The sequence below is a fragment of the Phyllostomus hastatus genome, unplaced genomic scaffold, assembly GCF_019186645.2.
Source record: "Phyllostomus hastatus isolate PE091 unplaced genomic scaffold, TTU_PhHast_1.1 phas_contig_64, whole genome shotgun sequence".
Taxonomy (NCBI): Eukaryota; Metazoa; Chordata; class Mammalia; order Chiroptera; family Phyllostomidae; genus Phyllostomus; species Phyllostomus hastatus.
In genome coordinates this window covers 3,653,665-3,673,888 of record NW_025333928.1, presented here as the reverse complement: position 1 = coordinate 3,673,888, position 20,224 = coordinate 3,653,665, and the positions used below count along the sequence as shown (strand labels likewise).

At 42.3% G+C, this 20,224-nt stretch overlaps 1 protein-coding gene across 1 annotated transcript in view; it reads right to left on the bottom strand.

The window, feature by feature from the left end:
• Window positions 1-20,224, bottom strand: part of OTOA (otoancorin) — a 71,774-nt gene that overhangs the window by 39,255 nt on the left and 12,295 nt on the right. The window contains exons 6-11 of the mRNA XM_045849113.1: window positions 17,144-17,275; window positions 13,826-14,061; window positions 8,898-9,001; window positions 4,811-4,911; window positions 3,093-3,232; window positions 1,116-1,239 (exon numbers count right to left, since the gene is read on the bottom strand). Of these exons, the coding sequence (XP_045705069.1) occupies window positions 1,116-1,239; window positions 3,093-3,232; window positions 4,811-4,911; window positions 8,898-9,001; window positions 13,826-14,061; window positions 17,144-17,275 (837 nt within the window). The remainder of the gene's footprint in view (window positions 1-1,115; window positions 1,240-3,092; window positions 3,233-4,810; window positions 4,912-8,897; window positions 9,002-13,825; window positions 14,062-17,143; window positions 17,276-20,224) is intronic.

Genomic DNA, 20,224 nt, shown 5'->3' with positions numbered 1-20,224 from the left:
TTTGTGCTCTATTTATATATTAACTTGTTACTAGTCAACCTTAAAGTACAGCAGACAGAAATTTCATCCACTTCACCCATAACACCACCATACTCTTGAAGTATCTCTTTTCCTTTTGTGACCCTGAACTCTACCCCTGTACATATAGCTGTTTTCCTTTTATAAAATATCGGGGGGGGGGGCTGATGATAATATACAATCTATATAAAAGTAATTCTCAGTGGTAACAAAAAAGTAGGTCTCCTTGAAAACCTTACATCATACAAATAACTATGATTAGTAATTGGATATACATAGGCTTCTAAGACTTCTTATGCCTTTATAAATATGTACTTTATAAATAAACTATAGTACATAGTATTACATAATTGTAATATGAACAGAAGTGCACTTTTCTATATTTTTCACTTAAAATGATGTCTTACAAGTTTTCATGCTTCTGTGATCACCCTAACAATTATTTCATTATGATATGCCCATCTAGCTGTAGTCAAGAGTGTTTCCCAATTGCTTCCATGTTACCTCTTGTAGCATGACCTCTGCACAAAAGAAAGAAACACAAGCATAGTTCATGTTTTAATACCTGAATTTGTATGAACAATACATGTATTCATTTTAAATGTTGTGTAGTGTGTTCCAGGCAGTACTGAAATGGCCACTGGGAGGCAGCAGAGTGAAGTAAAGGAAAGAGCTCTCCCAGCTTCTGTTCTCCCAATTCAGCCTTTCCCCTTCTCTGGAGCTCAGCTTCAACATCCCTAAAGGAAGTAGTGGACTAGAGAAGTGTTACTCAAAGTGTGGCCTTTGACCAGCAGCATCAGCATCACTAGGGAACTTGTTAGAAATGCAGTCTTGGGGCCTACCCAGACCTACTGATTCCGAATCTGCATTTAAAAGCTCTAGATGACCTTTGTGCCCCTTTAAGTTTGATGTGGCTGCTCTGACAGAATTTTGATCTATCTCAACTTCTCTACATTGTTTTGTGTTGCCTCTGCTCTCAGTGGACCTAGATCCTGATTAACACTGCATGTTTCTCTCAAAGGCTGAGCAAGACTGTTTTCCCCATTTCTCTGGCTAGTAAAACTGAGGCCAAGGCCCAGGCTATATCCCATCTGCACCTTCTGAACACCAGCCTGAAAGCCCCGCAGATGGCTGCACTTGATCATCTGGTGAAGAAGGACTTGGGCCATGGTGGCGTCCAGCAGCTCCAGGTCACTATAGAAACAGACCAGCAGCCCGAGCCTGTGTGAGAAGACAAGGGGTTCTTGCAGAGGGTGCAGTGACTTGGGCAAGTGACTTGCTGAAGACAAGTAGTGGAGCTGGGACTTAAATCTAGAGCCATTCAAGTATGTCACCTCTCCTCCTGGGGCAGTAAGGGACATGAGAAAAGCATGGTGTGGGGTTAGGCACAGAAAACTCCCCATTTCCCACCTTGATACAAGGCGTTTGTCCACCAAGGCAGTCTCTGTGCAGAGATTCATTTCCAGGATGCTGTACATCCTATACACCCAGATGATAATGACTCCGAAAAGAAAGAAAAAGCCAGGAGACAGAACAGTATAGGTGCAGAAGTAGGGTCTGAACCATGGTCCGGCTAGGAGCACTATACCCAGTGGTTAAGAGCATAGCTTCAGGCCAATGGGAGTTTGAAGCCCAGCTCTATGGAATCTCCAGCAAGTCACTTAACTTCTCTGCTAAGCTGCTATGCACAGCTGGGCACTGCACACTCCTGACTACTGTACAGGGTGGGCCAACCTCTCTGAGCCTTTAGTAAAGGGGAGGTTTGCTTTGTTCACCAGAGCACATCATAATAAATTTGATGAATGTAGAAATGAAGAGTACTGTGAGAGTTAAATGAGAATCAACATACCAAATGGTTAACACACTTCCTGGCAGATACCAAGCACACATTCATTAATGGATGCTCTTAGCATTAGTATGATATCTACTCGACTTCACATGGCCAGACCACCTAGCTGACCATGCTCAACCTGGCTCCACCCTCTCAGAAAGACTCTGACCTGCTCAGACATGTCCATGGGAGAGCAACCAGGTCAGAGAAAGGATCTGAAATTGTGTCTAATGAGAAGATGACTCCGGGGAGGCAAAGACTGAATATTAATAACCTTATTAAGAATAATATCTCTTGAGCACTGAACTGTGTGTCAGGTGTGTATAATACTTACAAGAGCCTTAATGAGGTAGGCAGATTATGATTCCCCATTTCACAGACAGGGGCACTAACATGACCAAACTCACACAACTCACAAGTTACAGAGCCCAGATCCAACCCAGAAAGTCTGGTTCCAGGTCCTATGTTCTTAACCACTAAGCAGTTTTTTGTGTGCAACCACAGAAATATGGGATCCATGCTAACAGGTGAAAATTACTAGGGATCAGAGAAGAGGGGTTAACAGTTTTATATAAGAACATTCTCTACTGGTGAGTTAGAAAAATTTAAGGTACTACAGTAATGTCAGAGTAAGTGATATCAAGTAATATCACTGTGACAGTAAGGCCCTGGGAGACGAAGAGAAGGTGACTGAACAGTGCTCCCCACCTGCCCCCACTGCACGCCCCATCCCCCTGACATTCAAACCCTTTCTGGAGTCACAGCTCCTGGCCCTGCCCTGCTGGAAATGGCTCCTAGGGAATCACGTTACAATTGGTAAATTCTAGAGCTCATTTCATCTGGGCTAGGTTAGGGGGCTAGATAACCCATCTGAGAGTCTAGGTAACAAGTGGTTCACAAATAGATAACCCAGGAGCTATTTCCAATACCTGACCCAATCTTATAGGAATCACACATTTACCTTGGGATGGACAGAATACAGAGTATTCAAACCTTAGTACTTAATAAAGTTCATAAAATACCTGACATGCAGGAGGTACTCAGAAAGCATCTGTACCCTTCTCCCATTCAGGAGCTCTTTAGGGGGTCTCGTGAGGGGGTTACCTGCCTTCACATGCATAGAGACTCTTCACGGATTCATCATCCCCCTTCTGTCCAGGGACCCTTTGCTGCTCAGGGGAGCCTGATGCTTAGATCCCTTCCTAGGAAACAGCTCTGAAGGCCCAGAGCCCTGGCCCCTTGCCTGTGGATGGTAGAGGTATTCCTCATGTCAAAGTTGGAGGAGCCAATCCTCTCCAGAAATGCCTGGGCTAGCTCAGGCGTGATATCATAGACTGTGTCCAACTGCTTGGTGGCGTTGTCATAGCTGATAAACAGCCCAATCTAGTGGACAAGGACAGGAAGGTCAGTGAGGAGGACTGATGCGGCCCCGTGCCACACAACCCTGGTGCGTGTGCTGTGCCCACCCCAGACACTCGGATAATGCCTACTTCTCATTGTCACAGATTTCTTAAATGTTTGTCACTGCTGTTGTGGTTTCTTTTTCAGCCCAACCATTATTTAAGAAAGTATTATTTTTTAATATCCAAGAAGTCAAACTTTTTAAAAGCTAATATTTGCACATTTATTTCTAGATTTGTTATAGTGAGGTTAGAGAATGTGGTCCACAAATTTTCTGCTTTGGGGAGTCAGAGATTTTTTAATAGATGAGTTTAAAAATGGCCCACAGGCAATAAAAAAATGCATGTTCTCTTTGTAAGATTAAAAAGCAAATAAGAATAAAAAGAATCTGAGTAGTATATTCATATCTTTCTATTCTTGTTCACTTTTTGCCTGTGTCCAAGGGCATCATGCTCACATCCCCTGTATTTTGACACGTTATTCTGTGCTTAAAAGACTCAGACAGAAGGTTGCCTCTCCCTGGTAGATTGCTCTTTGTCCATATAAAAATGCCCCTTAATGTTGGCATTCTGATTTCATCTCCCTTTTCTACACTTTTAGACAAAGGAGAGAAGTTGCAGATGGACTCTTGACCTTAGAAATTGTGTCCTAATGCCTAGCTTCCTCAGAATTTAACCTCTATCTACTTACTGAAATTCATCCAGCACTGGCAGAGTAAAATGGAGGTTTTATAACAGGGTTATAAAATGGATAGACATTGGACATATTCCCAGCCTCCTAGGTAAAAAAGAGGAACCTAGTGTTGCCTCTGACTTCAAAGTAACCAGGTGTTGTTGAGTCAGCTGGCCCATGAACAAGTCTGTCATTTGAGGCAAAGACTTCTCTCACTGTCCAAGAGACAACCAGGGCACACAGGAGAAAAACTGGAGGTGAGCCCCAAGCTCTTCATGAGTGCCTCTGAGCTGGCAGCTTTCTTTGCAGGCTGCATTCCAGAGTCAGGGCACCCAAGGGATTTTAGTGTCACTGGATCAACATCAGGAGGAGAGAAACAGGCTGACCATGAGTTAAGTAACCTTAGAACAGAGTTAAAATGCAATCATTACTCTTGCTAAAATAATAATAAAGTAGCAGTAAAAGTAGCTATAAATAAACCTAGTTATTAATCCATGTAACTTTTGATTTGGAGTCATGCTTCTCAGGGCTGGAAACATGATAGCTACTGTCCTTGGCCTTTTTTGAGGATAAAAATACTCTTAAGTGATTTTTGGTTCATAGTCAACATTCTCTTTCTATCATGTTTATTCACATCAGAGCTATCTCAGTTGTTCACAATTCTTTTTCTTTCCTTAGTTCTTCTACGCTAGAACACAATCCAATGACTGACCACTTGAGGCCTTATTCCAGTGTTTTCTTTAGATACCCAGATATATTGGGTTGAAGTAGGTATTCGATTTCCAGGGCACCTCACCTGGCTGGCTGCACATGAGAGGCTAAAAATATACCTTATCCTAGATGCACTATATTAGTGAGGGGGGCATTAAGTGTACTTTCCCAACTTACTTCTACAGGACTAATTTTCATAATTTCTTCAAGTGATAGGTGAACCATATATCTGCCCAAGATCCATAAGTTTTCTGCACTGACCCATGAAACAGAGTCACCTGCAAGAAAACATATAAATGGGTGAATTAGTAAATAAATAAATAAATAAATAAAAGCCTCTGCACTGGAATGTGACTGTCAAAGGCATCTTTGTTATTAGGACCTCTTTGTTGTATTCCTTAATTCATCAGTTCATTCAATGGCCATTCACACACAGCCTCCTGCCCACGAGACGCTACGCCATACATCAGGAAGCATGGGTGCCCACCACCTGAACACTCATTAGAAATGAAGCTTACTTGTTAAGACTTAAGACCACAAAACAGTTTTATTTTTAGCTCACTTAGTTACTAAATAATCTGGAAATTACAAATATATAGTTGATTCTCTTTCATTACCACAGTAATAATCATGACCATTCTTGCTGATTATCACCATGTTACTATACTTGAGCCAAATGGAATCACTGGTCCTTCCTTGTGCGCACCCCAAATGTTTGCCAAACCTTCTCGTGACCTAGAATACCTTTCACCTAACTAACCCTTCTCCCAAACCCTACCTTCAAGACTGAGCTCAAACATTTCCTTTTCCTTAAAGCCTCTCTGTCTCTCCCCAGCCAGCAGTAACTTCTCTGTCCTCTGGATTCCCAGAGGACTCTCTCCCTGTCACTCTGTTCAAGCATTTTAAATTCCCCATTAGTGGAATGTCAATGGGACTTGAAGAACCATCATGTGTAGAAAAGGGAACCCTCATGCACTACTGCTGGGACTGCAAATTGGCACAGCCACTGTAGAAAACAGTATGGAGGGTCCTCAAAACACTAAAAATAGAGCTATCATATGATCCAGCAATCCCTCTTCTGGGTATTTATTTGAAGGATATGAAAGCATTCAAAAAGATATATGTACCTCAGCATTATTTACAATAGCCAACATATGAAAGCAGGCTAAGTGTCCATCAATAGATTAACGGACAAAGAAGAAGTGGTACATATATACAATGGAGTATTCCCAGCCATAATAAAGAATAAAATCTTGCCTTCTGTGGTAACATGGGTAGACCTAGAGGTCATTAGGCTAAGTAAAATAAATCAGATGGAAAAAGACAAATGCCATATGATTTCTCTTACATGTGGAATCTAAAGAACAAAATAAACAAACAAAAGATAAATCCATAGTCACAGAACAAACTGATGGTTGCCAAATGGGATGGGGTTGGGGGTGAGGAGTGAAAAAGGTGAAGGGAGTAAGAAATACAAATTTGTTGTTACAAAATAGTCACAGGGAAGTGCTGTACTATAAAGTACAGCATAGGGAATGTAGTCACTAATATTGTAATAACCATGTATGGTGCCAGGTGGGTACTAGACTTATCAGGGGGATTACTTCATAAGTTATATAAATGTCTAATCACTATTGTTGTACACCTGAAGCTAATACAATATTTTTTAAAAGAGATTTTATGTATATAATTTTAGAGAGAGGGGAAAGAAAAGAGAAAGAGAGGGAGAGAAACATCAATTGGTAGCCTCTCATACAGGTCCCAACTGAACCTGTATGAGACTGGGGACTGAACCCACAACCCAGACATGTACCCTTATCAGGAATTGAACCAGCAACCTTTTGCTTTGTGTGATGACACCCAACCAACTGAGCCACGCTAGTCAGGGCTGATATAAAATTTTATGTCAATTGTAATTGATTTTTTTTTTTAATTTAAAAGAGCTGTTACGTCCTGGATACAACTTCATTTCCCTGAGCTAGAATTAGCCACCACTGCCCCAATCCTTCAATAAAAGACTTGTATACACAAAAACATTGCATTGTTGGCATTTTGGGGTAAAAGAAAGAAGCAGGGGAGCATTTACAGACTGCAGTAAATCAGTCACCAAGAGCTGGTACTAGAAGCCATGGGCAATGATGAAGTCATTGATGCAGCCGCTGAGTCACAAGAACAGGGTGATTCCCCTACCCAGGAATCAGAGCTCTGGAGTGAGCACAGGTAAACACTATAGGATCCCCTAGATGGGGACTCTGGACACTTAACTTGGTGATTAGATTGGCAGTCCCAGAAGGCTAGGGAACTGGGGATGTGAAAGCCAGCGAGGACCACAATGGGTTGTTCTTTTTAATTATTACACATGAACTGTGTCTCTGCAGGCCCATGCTCCCCAAGCTGGGGATATTTTTAACTCCTAAAGTATTTCCAGTTACCTCAAGAAAATTTATGAAAAATACAAAGTTTAAAGTATGAGTAGAATTCATTTTCACTCACTTTAGTTTAATAATGAAACATCCAATAGGAATTTTAGAAGGAAAGTCTGTCTCTAGTTAAATATGGCACTAAGGACTTAGGGAAGCATAGAAGTTTGGTGGTTTTTTCAGAGTTTTATCGTGTGAGGCTCATAACTATGCATCAGGCAGAGGGAATTTTGTGCGCATGGAAGACATTGATTTGTATGTCGTTGAATGCTCCTCACATACAAATCTCAGAGCTTCCTTTTTGCTCCCCCAGCTCAGCAAGCTCATGCCTACCTCAGGGCCTTGTGCTTGCTGGTCCCTCTGCTGGGAATGCCCTTCCTCCAGGGCCTGCGTGACTGCTTCCATTTTCCATTTTAATCTCAATCGAAATGTCAGGTCTTCTCCAATTCCTTAGCCCAGGGGTTGGAAAACTACAGCCCATGGGCCCAACCCAGCCCACCATCTGTTTCTGTACTGCCTGCAAGCTTGGTTTTTACACTTTTCAATACTTGGAAGAAAAATCAAAAGAAAAAATATTTTATGGCACATGAAAATTATATGAAATTCATATTTCAGTGTCCATAAATAAGGTTTTATTGGGACACAGCCACACTTGTTCATCTATTCTTCATGTCTGCTTTTGCTATAACATCAGAGTTTAATAGTTGAGACACAGACATTATACAAAATCTAAAATATTTACTCTGTCACCTCATAAAAAATATGGGCCCAACCCTGTCCCTCTCCCTCTCCCTCTCTCCCTCCCTCTCTCTCTCCCTCTCTCTCTCTCTTTCTTTCTCTCTTATTCTCCCTCTCTCCCACTGTAATCTACTTGTTTGGATATTTTCTCCACCCACCCTCCTACAATAAAGCAATAGCTCCATGAGAACAAACACTGTGTCATGCTCCTCTGTATCCCCAGTGGCTGACAGATAGTAGGCTTTTAAAAATGTTTTAAACATTTATTCTGTTTACATTACTGACATTAAACATTCAACAAGTTAAAGATTACCTTAAAAATTGTTTGCATTACTAACCTACAGAGCCATTCTTTTTTCTATACTTCTCTTTCTCTCACTTTTTTTTATTGTGATAAAGTACACCTAACAAATTTACCGTCTTAACCATTTTCAGTGTACAGTTCAGTAGTAATAAGTACATTCACACTGTTGTGCAACAATCACCACCATCCATCTCCAGAACTTTTTTCATCTTTCAAAACTGAAACACTACTCCTTAAACACTAACTCCCCACCCACCTCCTCCCAGTCTTCACAACCAACAATCTACTTTCTGTCTCTATGAATTTGACTCTATGTCCCCATCTAGAGGGACATAGCAGATCTTTAATAAACATGTCTCAAATAAATGAATCCTGATCTATTTCTGTTTTGGTTGCCAAGAAGCTTAATGCTAAATTTCTGCATTTTATTTCCTAGATTTTATTTTAAAAATTATCTTATGCCACTTTAATACAGATGTTTTAATACAGATCTTGAATCTGTACATTTATTCTAAAGGTTCTCATCAAATCTCAGATGCCATCACTGTTTATATCCCTCTAAGAAACCATGCCACATCACCAACTGTGAGGTATGATACAGCCTTAGTTCAGGCTTTCACACGTGAAAAGGGCACATGTTTCATTCTGCAAGCCACACCACATTATTTCTGGAAGTTGGGGGAGGGGTGGGTAAAAATTACAAGTAACACTGAACTCAAATCTGTCTTCAAAGATGAAGCACTTCTTTTTTTAAGAATGGAAACCCCCTAAAAAGCAATGCCACATCAAAACACAGGCTCACCAGTGGCATTGGAGGATGTCTGCAAAACACCAGCTATCCAGGAGTAGAGAGCCTGCTGGGAATGGGCTGAGGTTTGGTCGTAGAGGTCTTTGAACACCGCAGATCTGAAAGACACAAACACCGGCGTGGGGTGGGGGGGGGCAAGTAAGGAACAGACAGGTGGAGTCTCTCTTGTGTTAATAAAAGGCCTCCTCATTCCCTTGCTATATGGGGCTCTTTTCCCATTTCTCCTTGGCCCCTCAGTTAAATACATTCCCAAGACTAGTCTCCATGTCCTCATCTCAGGGTCACTTTTCTTTTGTAACAGCTTGATTGAGATTATAATTCACATATCATATAACTTTCCCATTTAAAGTGTACACTTCAGTGGTTTTCAGTCTATCCATAAAGTTGTACAACCATCACCACAATCAATTTTAGAACATTTAACCCCTCAAAAAGAAAGCCTGTACCCTTTAGCTGTCACCCCTCAATCTCTAGTCACCCCCACTTCTACAAACCACTCATCTACCTTCTGTCTCTACAGATTTGCCTATTCTGGACATTTCTGAGCAATAGAATCAGACAATATGTCATCTTTGTGACTGATTACTTTTATTTAACATGATATTTTCAAAGTTCATGCATGTTATAGTATGAGTTGGTACCCATTCCTTTTCATAGCCAAATAATATTCCACTGTGTGGGTATATCACATTTTGTTTATCCATTCATCAGTTGAAGGACATGTAAGTGGTTTCCACCTTTTATCCATTATAAATAACACTCCTGTAAACATTCATATATGAGTTTTTGTGTGGACATACGTTTTCATCGCTCTTGGACGCATATGAAGGAGTAAGCTTCCTGGGTTAAGTGACAACTCTACATTTAGCCCTTTGAGAAACTACCAGACTGTTTTCCAAAGTGGCTGCACCAATTTACATTGTAAATGTAAACTCACACACCAACAGTGTATGAAGGTTCTGATTTATCCACATTTTCACCAACACTTGTTACTGTCTGATGTTTTGCTTGTAGACATCCTGCTGGGGGTGAAATGTCTAGATCACTTTTAAGCCACTGAAATCTGGCTTCCTCATCACCATACCACTCCTTGTGATCCAAGTTACTAGTGACCCCTTTGTTGCCATATCCAGTGGTCCCATTTGGTCCAAATGTGAGTCAACCTTCATAGCATTTAGCACCAATCACCATTCTGGCTTATACTACAAAACAGCTGAGTCTCCTTGTCTTGGAAATCTTCCTTCACCCCCACCCACCACCACTGAAAATCAATTCACCAAATGACCAATTCATAAGCCTTTTCTAAACTTAAACATCCTTTTCATTCTCCAAGTCATTGCCTACACGAACAGGCCAACTTTCCCTTAAGTCCATATTAACATCTTATTTCTGCATTTTTCTTTTCATTTACTTATTTTTGCTTGTTGTTGCTATTTGTTTTTCCATAGCTGAGTAAGTGAAAATGACAGGACATAGACATAGTTCTGGAGAAATGGTAAACATCCTTTATGGGAAAGCCTGCCCATTTGCAAAAATGCTGGCTCTGGTATTCCCCAGTTACTGATTAAATTAAATTCTAAGATTAAATTTTGCATTAAGCTTGAACATTCCTCTACAGAAACTACTCAGGTGATTCAAAAAGACTGCAGCTATGGGCTACTGGTGACTGGCAGCTTCATCATGACAACACACACACACTTGAGCATCACATCTTGTGCAGAGTTTTTTGGCAAAACATAAAATCACCCAGGTGACTCAGCCCGCCTACAGCCCAGATTTGGCACCCTGTGACTTCTGGCTTTTCCCAAAACCAAAATCACCTTTGAAAAGGAAAAGATTTCAGACCATCAGCAAGATTCAGGAAAATAAGATGGGGCAGCTGATGGTGATTGGAAGAACTATGTGAGGTCCCAAGGCGCCCACTTTGAAGGGGACTGAAGCATCATTGTCTTATGTACAATGTTTCTTGTATCTTGTACCTTCCTCAATGAATGTCTCTAGTTTTCATATTACATGGCTGGATTCCTTCTGGACAGACCGTGTGTGTGTGTGCACGTGTGTGCGTGCGCACATGCACACACACACACACACACACACACACACACACACACACAGTTTCTCCCAAGTTGTTGTCATCATTGGTCTTTTCCTTCTTGTAAGTCATTTTTAGATTTAGAAAGCCTCTTTTAGGGCCATAAAGTGATATAATTAATAAAAGGAAGAAGTTAGCGGTGAGTACAATGCCTATGGGCTTTCGAGTCCTGGACACAAGCCTCTAATTTGGTATCTCCCACCCCACAGTGTAATACCACGTAGGACAAGAGGCTAACACATTGACTGACACAGCATCTCAAAAGAGAAAGCACTTCCTCTTCAGTGCTCTGTCAGTCCTCCCACCCCTCAAGGACAAGGTCTCAGTCAGTGCTAGTGAGTCTTCAACAACACTCAGCTCCTTTTCATCCAGGAAAAAAGACCCCAGGCTCAGAGCCTTGGAAAACCCACACATCCAATTAGGATTTAGTGGCACTGTTTTTCTTTTATTAATGTATTTAATGATTACTTTTTTCTTTTTTAATATATTTTATTGATTATGCTATTACAGTTGTCCTATTACCCCCTTCATTCCCCTCCACCCTGCACACCCTCTCCCACCCACATTCCCCCCCTTTAGTTCATGTCCATGTGTCACAAGTTCTTTAGCTTCTACATTTTCCATACTATTCTTGCCCTCCCCCTGTCTATTTTCTACCTACCATCTATGCTACTTATGCTCTGTACCTTTTCCCACTCTCTCCTCCTCCCACTCCCCTGTTGATAACCCTCCATGTGATCTCCATTTCTGTGGTTCTGTTCCTGTTCTAGTTGTTTGCTTAGTTTGTTTTTGTTTTAGGTGTGGTTGTTAATACTTGTGAGTTTGCTGTCATTTTACTGTACATAATTTTTGCCTTCTTTCTCTTAGATAAGTCCCTTTAACATTTCATACAATAAGGGCTTGGTGATGATGAACTCCTTTAACTTGACCTTATCTGAAAAGCACTTTATCTGCCCTTCCATTCTAAAGGAAAGCTTTGCTGGATAGAGCAATCTTGGATGTAGGTCCTTGCCTTTCATGACTTGGAATACTTCTTTCCAGCCCCTTCTAGACTGTAAGGTCTCTTTTGAGAAATCAGCTGACAGTCTGATGGGAACTACTTTGTAGGTTACTGTCTCCTTATCTCTTGCTGCTTCTAGAATTCTCTCCTTCATTTTAATCTTGGGTAATGTAATTATGATATGCCTTGGTGTATTCCTCCTTGGGTCCAACTTCTTTGGGACTCTCTGAGCTTCCTGAACTTCCTGAACATCTATTTCCTTTGCCAGAATGGGGAAGTTCTCCTTTATTATTTGTTCAAATAACTTTTCCACTTATTGCTCTTCCTCTTCTCCTTCTGCTACCCCTATAATTCAGACATTGGAACATTTAAAGATGTCCTGGAGGTTCCTAAGTCTCTCCTCATTTTTTTTGAATCTTTGTTTCTTCATTCTTTTCTGGTTGAATGTTTCTTTCTTCCTCCTGGTCCACATCATTAATTTGAGTCCAGTTTCCTTCCCATCACTGTTGGTTCCCTCTGCATTTTCCTTTATTTCACATAGCATCACCTTCATTTTTTCATCTAATTTGTGACCAAATTCAACCAATTCTGTGAGCATCTTGATCACCAGTGCTTTGAACTCTGCACCTGATAGGTTGGCTATCTCTTGGTCGCTTGGTTGTATTATTTCTGGAGCTTTGATCTGTTCTTCCATTTGGACCATTTTTTTTTTGTCTTGTCACGCCTGTTACACATGAGGGGCAGAGCCTTAGGGGTTCACCAGGGCAGGTCAACCCAGTTGTTGGGTTGTGATGCTGTATGTGGGGCTGGAGTCCAAGAGGGAGCAATGGCACTTGTTCTGCTCTCTGTCCGATTTCAATCCCTTATGCCACTTCCCCCAAGCAAACTGGGCCTTTCTGGTGCTGATTCCCATGTGGGTGGGCTTGTGCACATTCTAGGATCCCGTGGGTCTCTCCAACAAACTCTCCTGTGAGGCTGGGAGTCTCTCCCTGTGCTTCAGCCCCCATAGGTGTTTTCAGTCAGTGCCCTGAGGCTCTATTTCCCAGCACTGGGACCCTGGGACTGCCCAGTCAGCCAGCCGCCTTGCATGCAGTGCCTCTCTTAACAATCACCACTTTGCTGGGTCTGCCCATTACTGCCCTGGGCCCTGGGTCTGCCAGCCACCGCCTGTGTTCTCAGGGTCCACCCACTGTAGTATTGTGCACCCAGGATGCCTTAGGCTCCCAGTCCCACTGCTCTTTGTGCTGTGACCCCTCTCCACCCAGCTGCCGGACTCCGCCCCTCCTACCAGTCTGGATGAATGTGTCTATTTTAACTCCTTGGTTGTCCAACTTCCATACAGTTCAATTTTCTGTCAGTTCTCATTGTTATTCTATTTCTAAATTGTTGTTGTCCCTATCTTGGTTGTGTGAGAAGGCACAGTGTGTCTACCTACGCCTCCATCTTGGCCAGAAGTATTTTATGATTACTTTTACTCAAGACAAATAACACTGATTTCCCATTTACAGGGGTAATACCAAATTTGCTTTTTAAATAAATATGAAGTAAAAAGACTAAGTCACTATAAAGAAAATAAGTAATAAATAATAATGCAGGTGTGTATGGATATGGCAAAAACTGCGAGGATGGGACCAGAATGACTGAAATTTGGGAGACACTGTTTTAATAAAACCATCTCTAAACACAGATTTTAGGCTTCTGTTCCAGACTTCACATACTAACCTGTCCCCACCTGCCTTCTCCCATCTGCCATGTACTACCTCCTTGAATTCTCACAACAGCCTATGAAGGGTAGTGGGTGAAGTGAAGAGGGCTGGGAGGAGCACTCACAGGTTCTTGAAGGCGTCTTCATGCAGGTCCTGGGGAAGCCTATCTGTGATATCAGGCTGCAGGAAGCTCCCTGAGGACCCTCTCAGCACCTTGCCCAGGATCTCTACACACTCCAGAGAGTTCAGCACCTGGAAGCACCTCTCCAGTGTGATGAGAAATAAGCTGCGGTTCACACCTGGGCTCTGCAAAGCTTGTTTCCGAATCTCTCCCAAGTCGATAATGATATCTTCCAGCTCCTAAAGGAATAAAAAAAGCTAAGCTAACCTTGAGAGCAGTCTTTATATTTGGAAGCCCTGCAGGGACCACACTTGGCAGCAGTGAGGAAACTAAGGACCACTATGTAACACTGCTATGTCAAAACTTCTACAACTTTGTGTCACCTACAAAACAAAATCAAAGCTTTTGCCAGCTTTATTCGCACTGTGCCATTCCTTGCTCTGAGATACACCATGACTGTCACACCTCAGGCCCTTTCTCTAGCTGGAATTCACTCCCCACTTCCTTCTCGCAGCAGAACCCAGCTCATCCTTTAAGTCCAAGCTCAGTCATCACACAACTGGTGATGTCCTCTCTGATATTCTCCTGCTTCAGTCAGATCAGAGCATCCCAAACCAAACCCTGTGATGCATTAGAGATGCTCATGGTGCTCTTTCCTCCAAGGTGGTGGTTCTCAACTCTGCCTGCACATTGGCACCAGTGGGGTGGTGATCCCAGCACCCCCAAGGAAGCTGATTTAACTGGTCTGGGGTGGAGTTCTGGCATCTGATTTTAGTGTGGGGTTGAACTAGGACAGTCCTTCAGGTCCAAGCCATTAGCCTAGTGGAATACCTGGTACCTAGAAGATATTGAGAAATAACCTGTTGAATTAGTGAATGTATGAGAGAATAAAGTGAAATGAATGAATGGATGAATCCTGTGAACCATAAAATCCATAATGCTGACAGGGTTTAGTCACAATCTCACTGGGTCCTCTGTCCTTCACCCAATATACTCTCCAAAAATAAAAGTCACCATTTACTAAGCATTTGCCTCACAATAGGCACTGTGCCAAGCATGGAGTAAACATGCATCTTCTCATAAATTCCCACAACAGTCCTGTAGTTTAAGCCTACAGGTCTAAGAGTCAGACATTCTTAGATTCGAATCCCACACCCTCCACTTGTTATCTGTGTATCCTGAAGCAAATTACTCTCAAATTACTTCTCTCTTTTAAGTCTCAGTTTCTTCCTCTTTAATGGAGATAAAATTAGTGCCTACCTCTTAGATTTACATAAGACTTAAATGAGCCCTGACTGGTGTGGCTCTGTGAGTTGGGCATCATCCTATAAAGCAAAAGGTCGCCAGTTCAGTTCCCAGTCAGGGCACATGTCTGAGTTGCAGGCCAGGTTCCAGGTTGGGGGTGTGCAAGAAGCCACCAATCAATGTTTCCCTTGCACATCAATGTTTCTCTGCCTCACTTTCTCCTTCCCTTCCCCTCTCTCTAAAAATAAATTTTAAAAATCTTAAAAAACAAACAAACAAAGAAACAGGAGGGAATAAGCAACCTGTCCTAACTTACACAGAGATGGAATCTGAGTTCAAGCCCACACTTCTCAGCTACCTTCAGTCTCTTACCACAAGAGCAAAACTGTGTTGTTAGTAAGTGCAACTTAGGGGATCTTAAGCAGGGGTTTGTGGATAGAATTTAGGACATTTGTTAACACTTCAGGGAAAACTGCACCCTCATTTTCGCTGACATAGAACTGACATCCAGCATTTCATTCAGGGATAGACTTAGGCAACAAGTCACCCATAGGTCCTGCTACCGCAGGACCTATGATTTGTCATCAGTAGGAGCCACAGGCACTTTTATAGCATGTCACAGTTGTTGCTGACATCTGAAATTTCACTTATACTCAACAGTCCCTCAAAATTGCAGAGGACCTATTAGGTCTGCTGCTAAATCTTGTTATTAGATGTGTTAAAGAAGCTCATAAATTATCATACTCCAATTTTTTAACATATTTGATTAATGAATTTCAATAGAATTGGCTTCCTTTGTAATCACTTGTATTTTATTTTATAGATTTTAACACGTTATTCTGAGAAGAGGCCCTTGGGTTTTACCAGATGCCAGCAAGGCTCAAGTTGGAATCAGGAGGCCAGGGTCCAACCTCAGATTTGCCCCTTCAAGGTGTGTAATCCAAGTTTACTTCCCAAACTCTCCAAGCCCATTTCCTCACCTGAATGTTAAAGTGGTAAGATTCTTATTATCCTTATTTCAGAAAGCCCTAAGAGAATTCAGTGGATCCATGCATGTTACATCCTTACAGCACTGTTGGCAAAACTATGGCCCACCAGCCCAATCTGGCATGCCACCTATTTTTGTGAATAAATTGTTATTGGAAGATGTCTACACCCCTTCACTTACCTACCATCTAAGGCTGCTTTCCTGTTTCAATGGCAGAGCTGAGTACTTGTGACAGAAATTGTATGGCCTCCAAAGACTAAAATATTTACTATGTGGCCCTTCATAGAAATAGTTTCCTGGCTATTCCCTTAGAATAATACCTGACACATAGTAAACCTTTAATAAACATTAATCAATATCATTTTCACAGACCACCACCCCCATTTTTGCCATTATCTGGCACTTTGTTTACTATTATTTACTTCATATTTTTTGAACTAACTTTTTTAATTAAATTCATTTCAAAAGAAACATTACATCTCTACTACCAAACTCACAGGTTTGATGTGTCCATTCTATTTTAATCACAAACATTACAGTATATCTATGATTATTAGAATGCTTAAATGATCCACCTCCTGTCGGGAAACACTGCTTCACACAAATGTATCTCTGAAAAAAAGGAAACTCAAAACCTCCTGTTTCTAAGTCCAGTGGATTTCCTGGGTCTGAGGCCTTGATTTTTCTTACATCACCAACTTTGTTTTGTGGAAATGACCTGTTTCTGGTTTTTTGTCTCCCCTCCAGAATGTAAACTCTTTGAGGTCAGGGACAGTCTTTGATCTCTGAACCTATTGCCCCCAGTAATAAGCATAGTAATCATCCATGGATATTTATTAAGCCAAATTATAGGAGGCCCTCGGTGCCCCCTCATTTCTTAGTAGCCATAAAAATGTGAATCATAAGTTTCTTCCTTTGAACTTTGGAGAAAATTCTAGGTCCAAAGCTCCAGGAGGACTGGGGAGGGAGAAGAAGTCAGGGAGATACACAGAAAGGTCAGGGCCTAAATCAACCTCAGTTCGTTTCAGCTCAACAAATGCCAGCTGGTCCTGGACCTCCCCTACTCCATGGATGCAAGAGCTCTTCACCATGTGGTCCCTCTTGTCTTCCCAGAGGTACTTCATGGCAGTGCGGAACTGCTGGGCGTCTGCTTCCCTCAGGTCCTGCAGTAGCTTTTGGGGCTGGTACAGACGCTGCTCCAGGTGGGTTTCCATGGTTGCCTGAACACGGAATGTTGGGAGAGTTAGTGAGGGCAGGCCAGGAAGCACAGTCAGCACCAGGGACAGCAGCCCAGCTCAGGTTCCTACCTTGCAGAGGCCACAAGCTGGAAGCCTTCACACGTTTGGATAGGCTAGCTGTGACATTTTTCATTAGCTGCCAACATTTAAAAGAGGGTATTCCTCATAAAAACTCAGATTTCCAACTTCTCTTGGAAAACACAAAGAATTGGGAATGCTGAGCACACATCCCCTGACATGATAATCAGCTCACCACCCAGTCAGCCACCCTTCTCCATGGCCTGCCTGGCCCCTGTAGGTGATTGAGGTTTCAAGTCCAGAAAGTTCACCCCCGCATGGGCACTCTCTCATGCCCCAAGCTAGCAGTACAGTCTCTCCTAAAAGAGATTTCCTTTGCTGTTTGTGGAGTTATTTTCTAAACCTCCCTTAAATGGAGCTGCTGTAGAGGGGCAGCATAGTGTGATGTTGTAGGCAAAAGGTGGACTCTAGAACCAGACAATCTGTGTATAAATGCTCACCTTGTCTCTTACTAGTTGGGTGACTTTAGGCAAGTAATTTAACTATGCTTGCCAGATAAAATACAAGATTCCCAGTTAAAACTTAATTGCAGAAGAATAATAAATTATTTTCTAGCATAAGTATATCCCAAGTATTGCATGGGATATACTTATACTAAAAAAAAAATTTGTTGTTCATCAGCAAGTCAAATTTCACTAGGAATTCTGCATTTTTTTATTTGCTAAATGGGCAATGCCACCTCTGGACCTCAGTCTCCTCAGCTGAAAATAGAGCCAATAGTAGGCAATGTTGTTCTGATGATCAAATGAGTATATAAAGCTTTTTCACTAGTCCATAGCAAACAGTAAGTAGTCAATAAGTACCAGGCCATTATTCTCTATCTTAAATGAGCTCACTATTTACTCAATGTCTCTCCCCCTGGAATGCAAGGTCCACATGGGTAGTAACATAACTGTTTAGTCTCTCTGAGTCTCCAGTGTCTACAACTGTGCCTGCATTAGACAGATAGATAGATAGATAGATAGATACACAGATACACACATAGATAGAGACACAGATACATACATAGACAGACAGTATGTCTACTAATCAGGTTAAAGTATGTCTCCTGAGAAACCAAACTGCTATGGAGAAAAGTGTCAGTCATTACTTCCCTTATTACCACAGATGGTGACAGTAGAAAGAAAGCAGATACCGTGAGGCCAACAGCTAGTGGGTACCCCAGTAACTGGTTAACAACCAGCTCTCTGAGGGTAGTTCAAATGTAAATGTTGGTTGATATTTTCATTTTCAATAAAAAGGAAGTAAACATGGAAACAACAGAAATATACATCAGAACTTCATTCATCCTTGGCATGAATTCTTTGCTCAGTCAAATAGTTCTTGAATGCTAGAAAAATATTTCCTCAGTTTTCTGAGCTATTCACAGTATAATTGTAAAGACAGAATACACCAGCCCTGCCATGCCCTACTGCTTCTTGAGGCACACATCCGTTGCCATCTATTAACATAACCATATAGAATACAGAGGTCCAGCAGGTGGAAGCTGAGCCCACTTGCTTGTGCCTCCAGCATGGGTTTTTGGCTGATCTTCCAAAAAGTGACCTGAACAATCAACAGAATCTCAGCTAATATGAATTTTTGAAGCCAAGGAGTACAGAAGATGATTTGCATCTTCCAGTAAGAGATTTTATAAATTGAGGGGGAAATGCTTCATGTGAGGCCCCTGCAGAGGAGGAGAGATCACACAGAAAACACATTGTGATAGCTCCCTCCCATCCTGGAGCAGGAGCATTGATCCCACACAGGAAATCAGGAGAGACTTTGAAGGATACATAAAGGCTGGGAGACTTAGGCTGCACACACACAGCAAACAGCACACCCATAGCTGTAGCACCAACCAGAAGAGTTCCAGAAAGAAACTCTCTCCTAAAACTGTGGACAGCCCTGACCAAGACTTTCTGCTTTTGGGCAATGCACAGAGAGCCAACCCATGGCTATGGGCTACAGTGTGGGTGCCACAGAGAGACTTTTTTAAAGGGAGAGCTGAGGCATGGCAAGGCAGGGACCCCATGCTCACTCATACAGGGCCTCTGTCAACAAAGAAACCATAGTGAAAATGCAGTGTATTCCCACTGAGTCCAGCTGCACAGGAAGAACAGAAAGTGGCATGTCAAAGGGACTGTGGGACCTGAGCCAATACAGCTGGCAAGCAGGGGGCTGCAGAGTGGAGTATTTGGTTCTGAGTCTCCTACGAGAGAGGCACACTGGGGACTGGATGGCCAGGAGCTGAGCACCTGAGGTTCATTGCAGCCAGGCAGGTCCACTCACAGGCAGGTATGCCCAACACCCACCTGTGAGATTGCAATCTCTGCTGATCACTGAGATCAGGTTCAAGGGCCCCCTGCTTGGCGCATATCCACAAGGGAAAAGAGAAGCTCTGAAAGGGCCCTTTCTGAACTTCTATCACATAATATAAGCTACGCTGGTTCATTGGGCCCTGGCACAGCAACAGGTGTTCAGGGCCCTGCCTAGCCTCAGCTCTTATACAGAGCTGCCATCAGCACCAAGCAAGAAAGAGCTGCCCCTTTTACACAGATTGGCCTCTCACAGGAAACAGACAGCTAATTCATCAGAAACTATACATCACTGGAAATTATCTGGAACAGACCAAGACATGTGGTGGGTGGGGGGATGGTGAGGAAACACTCCCACCATATTCCCAGAAGACTGAACAGTGCCTCCTGTGGGTGTCCCAGGGATTCCACTCTCCCATTTGCACCAGAAGTCCCTTTGGATACAGGTGGAAGTAGTATTTGTAGTGCTTGCAGACTTAGATGAACCACTGATGGGCCTTGTGCTGATGGAAAGCCAGCAGGACAGAACAAGGAAGACCAGCCAGGCCTTAAGGAG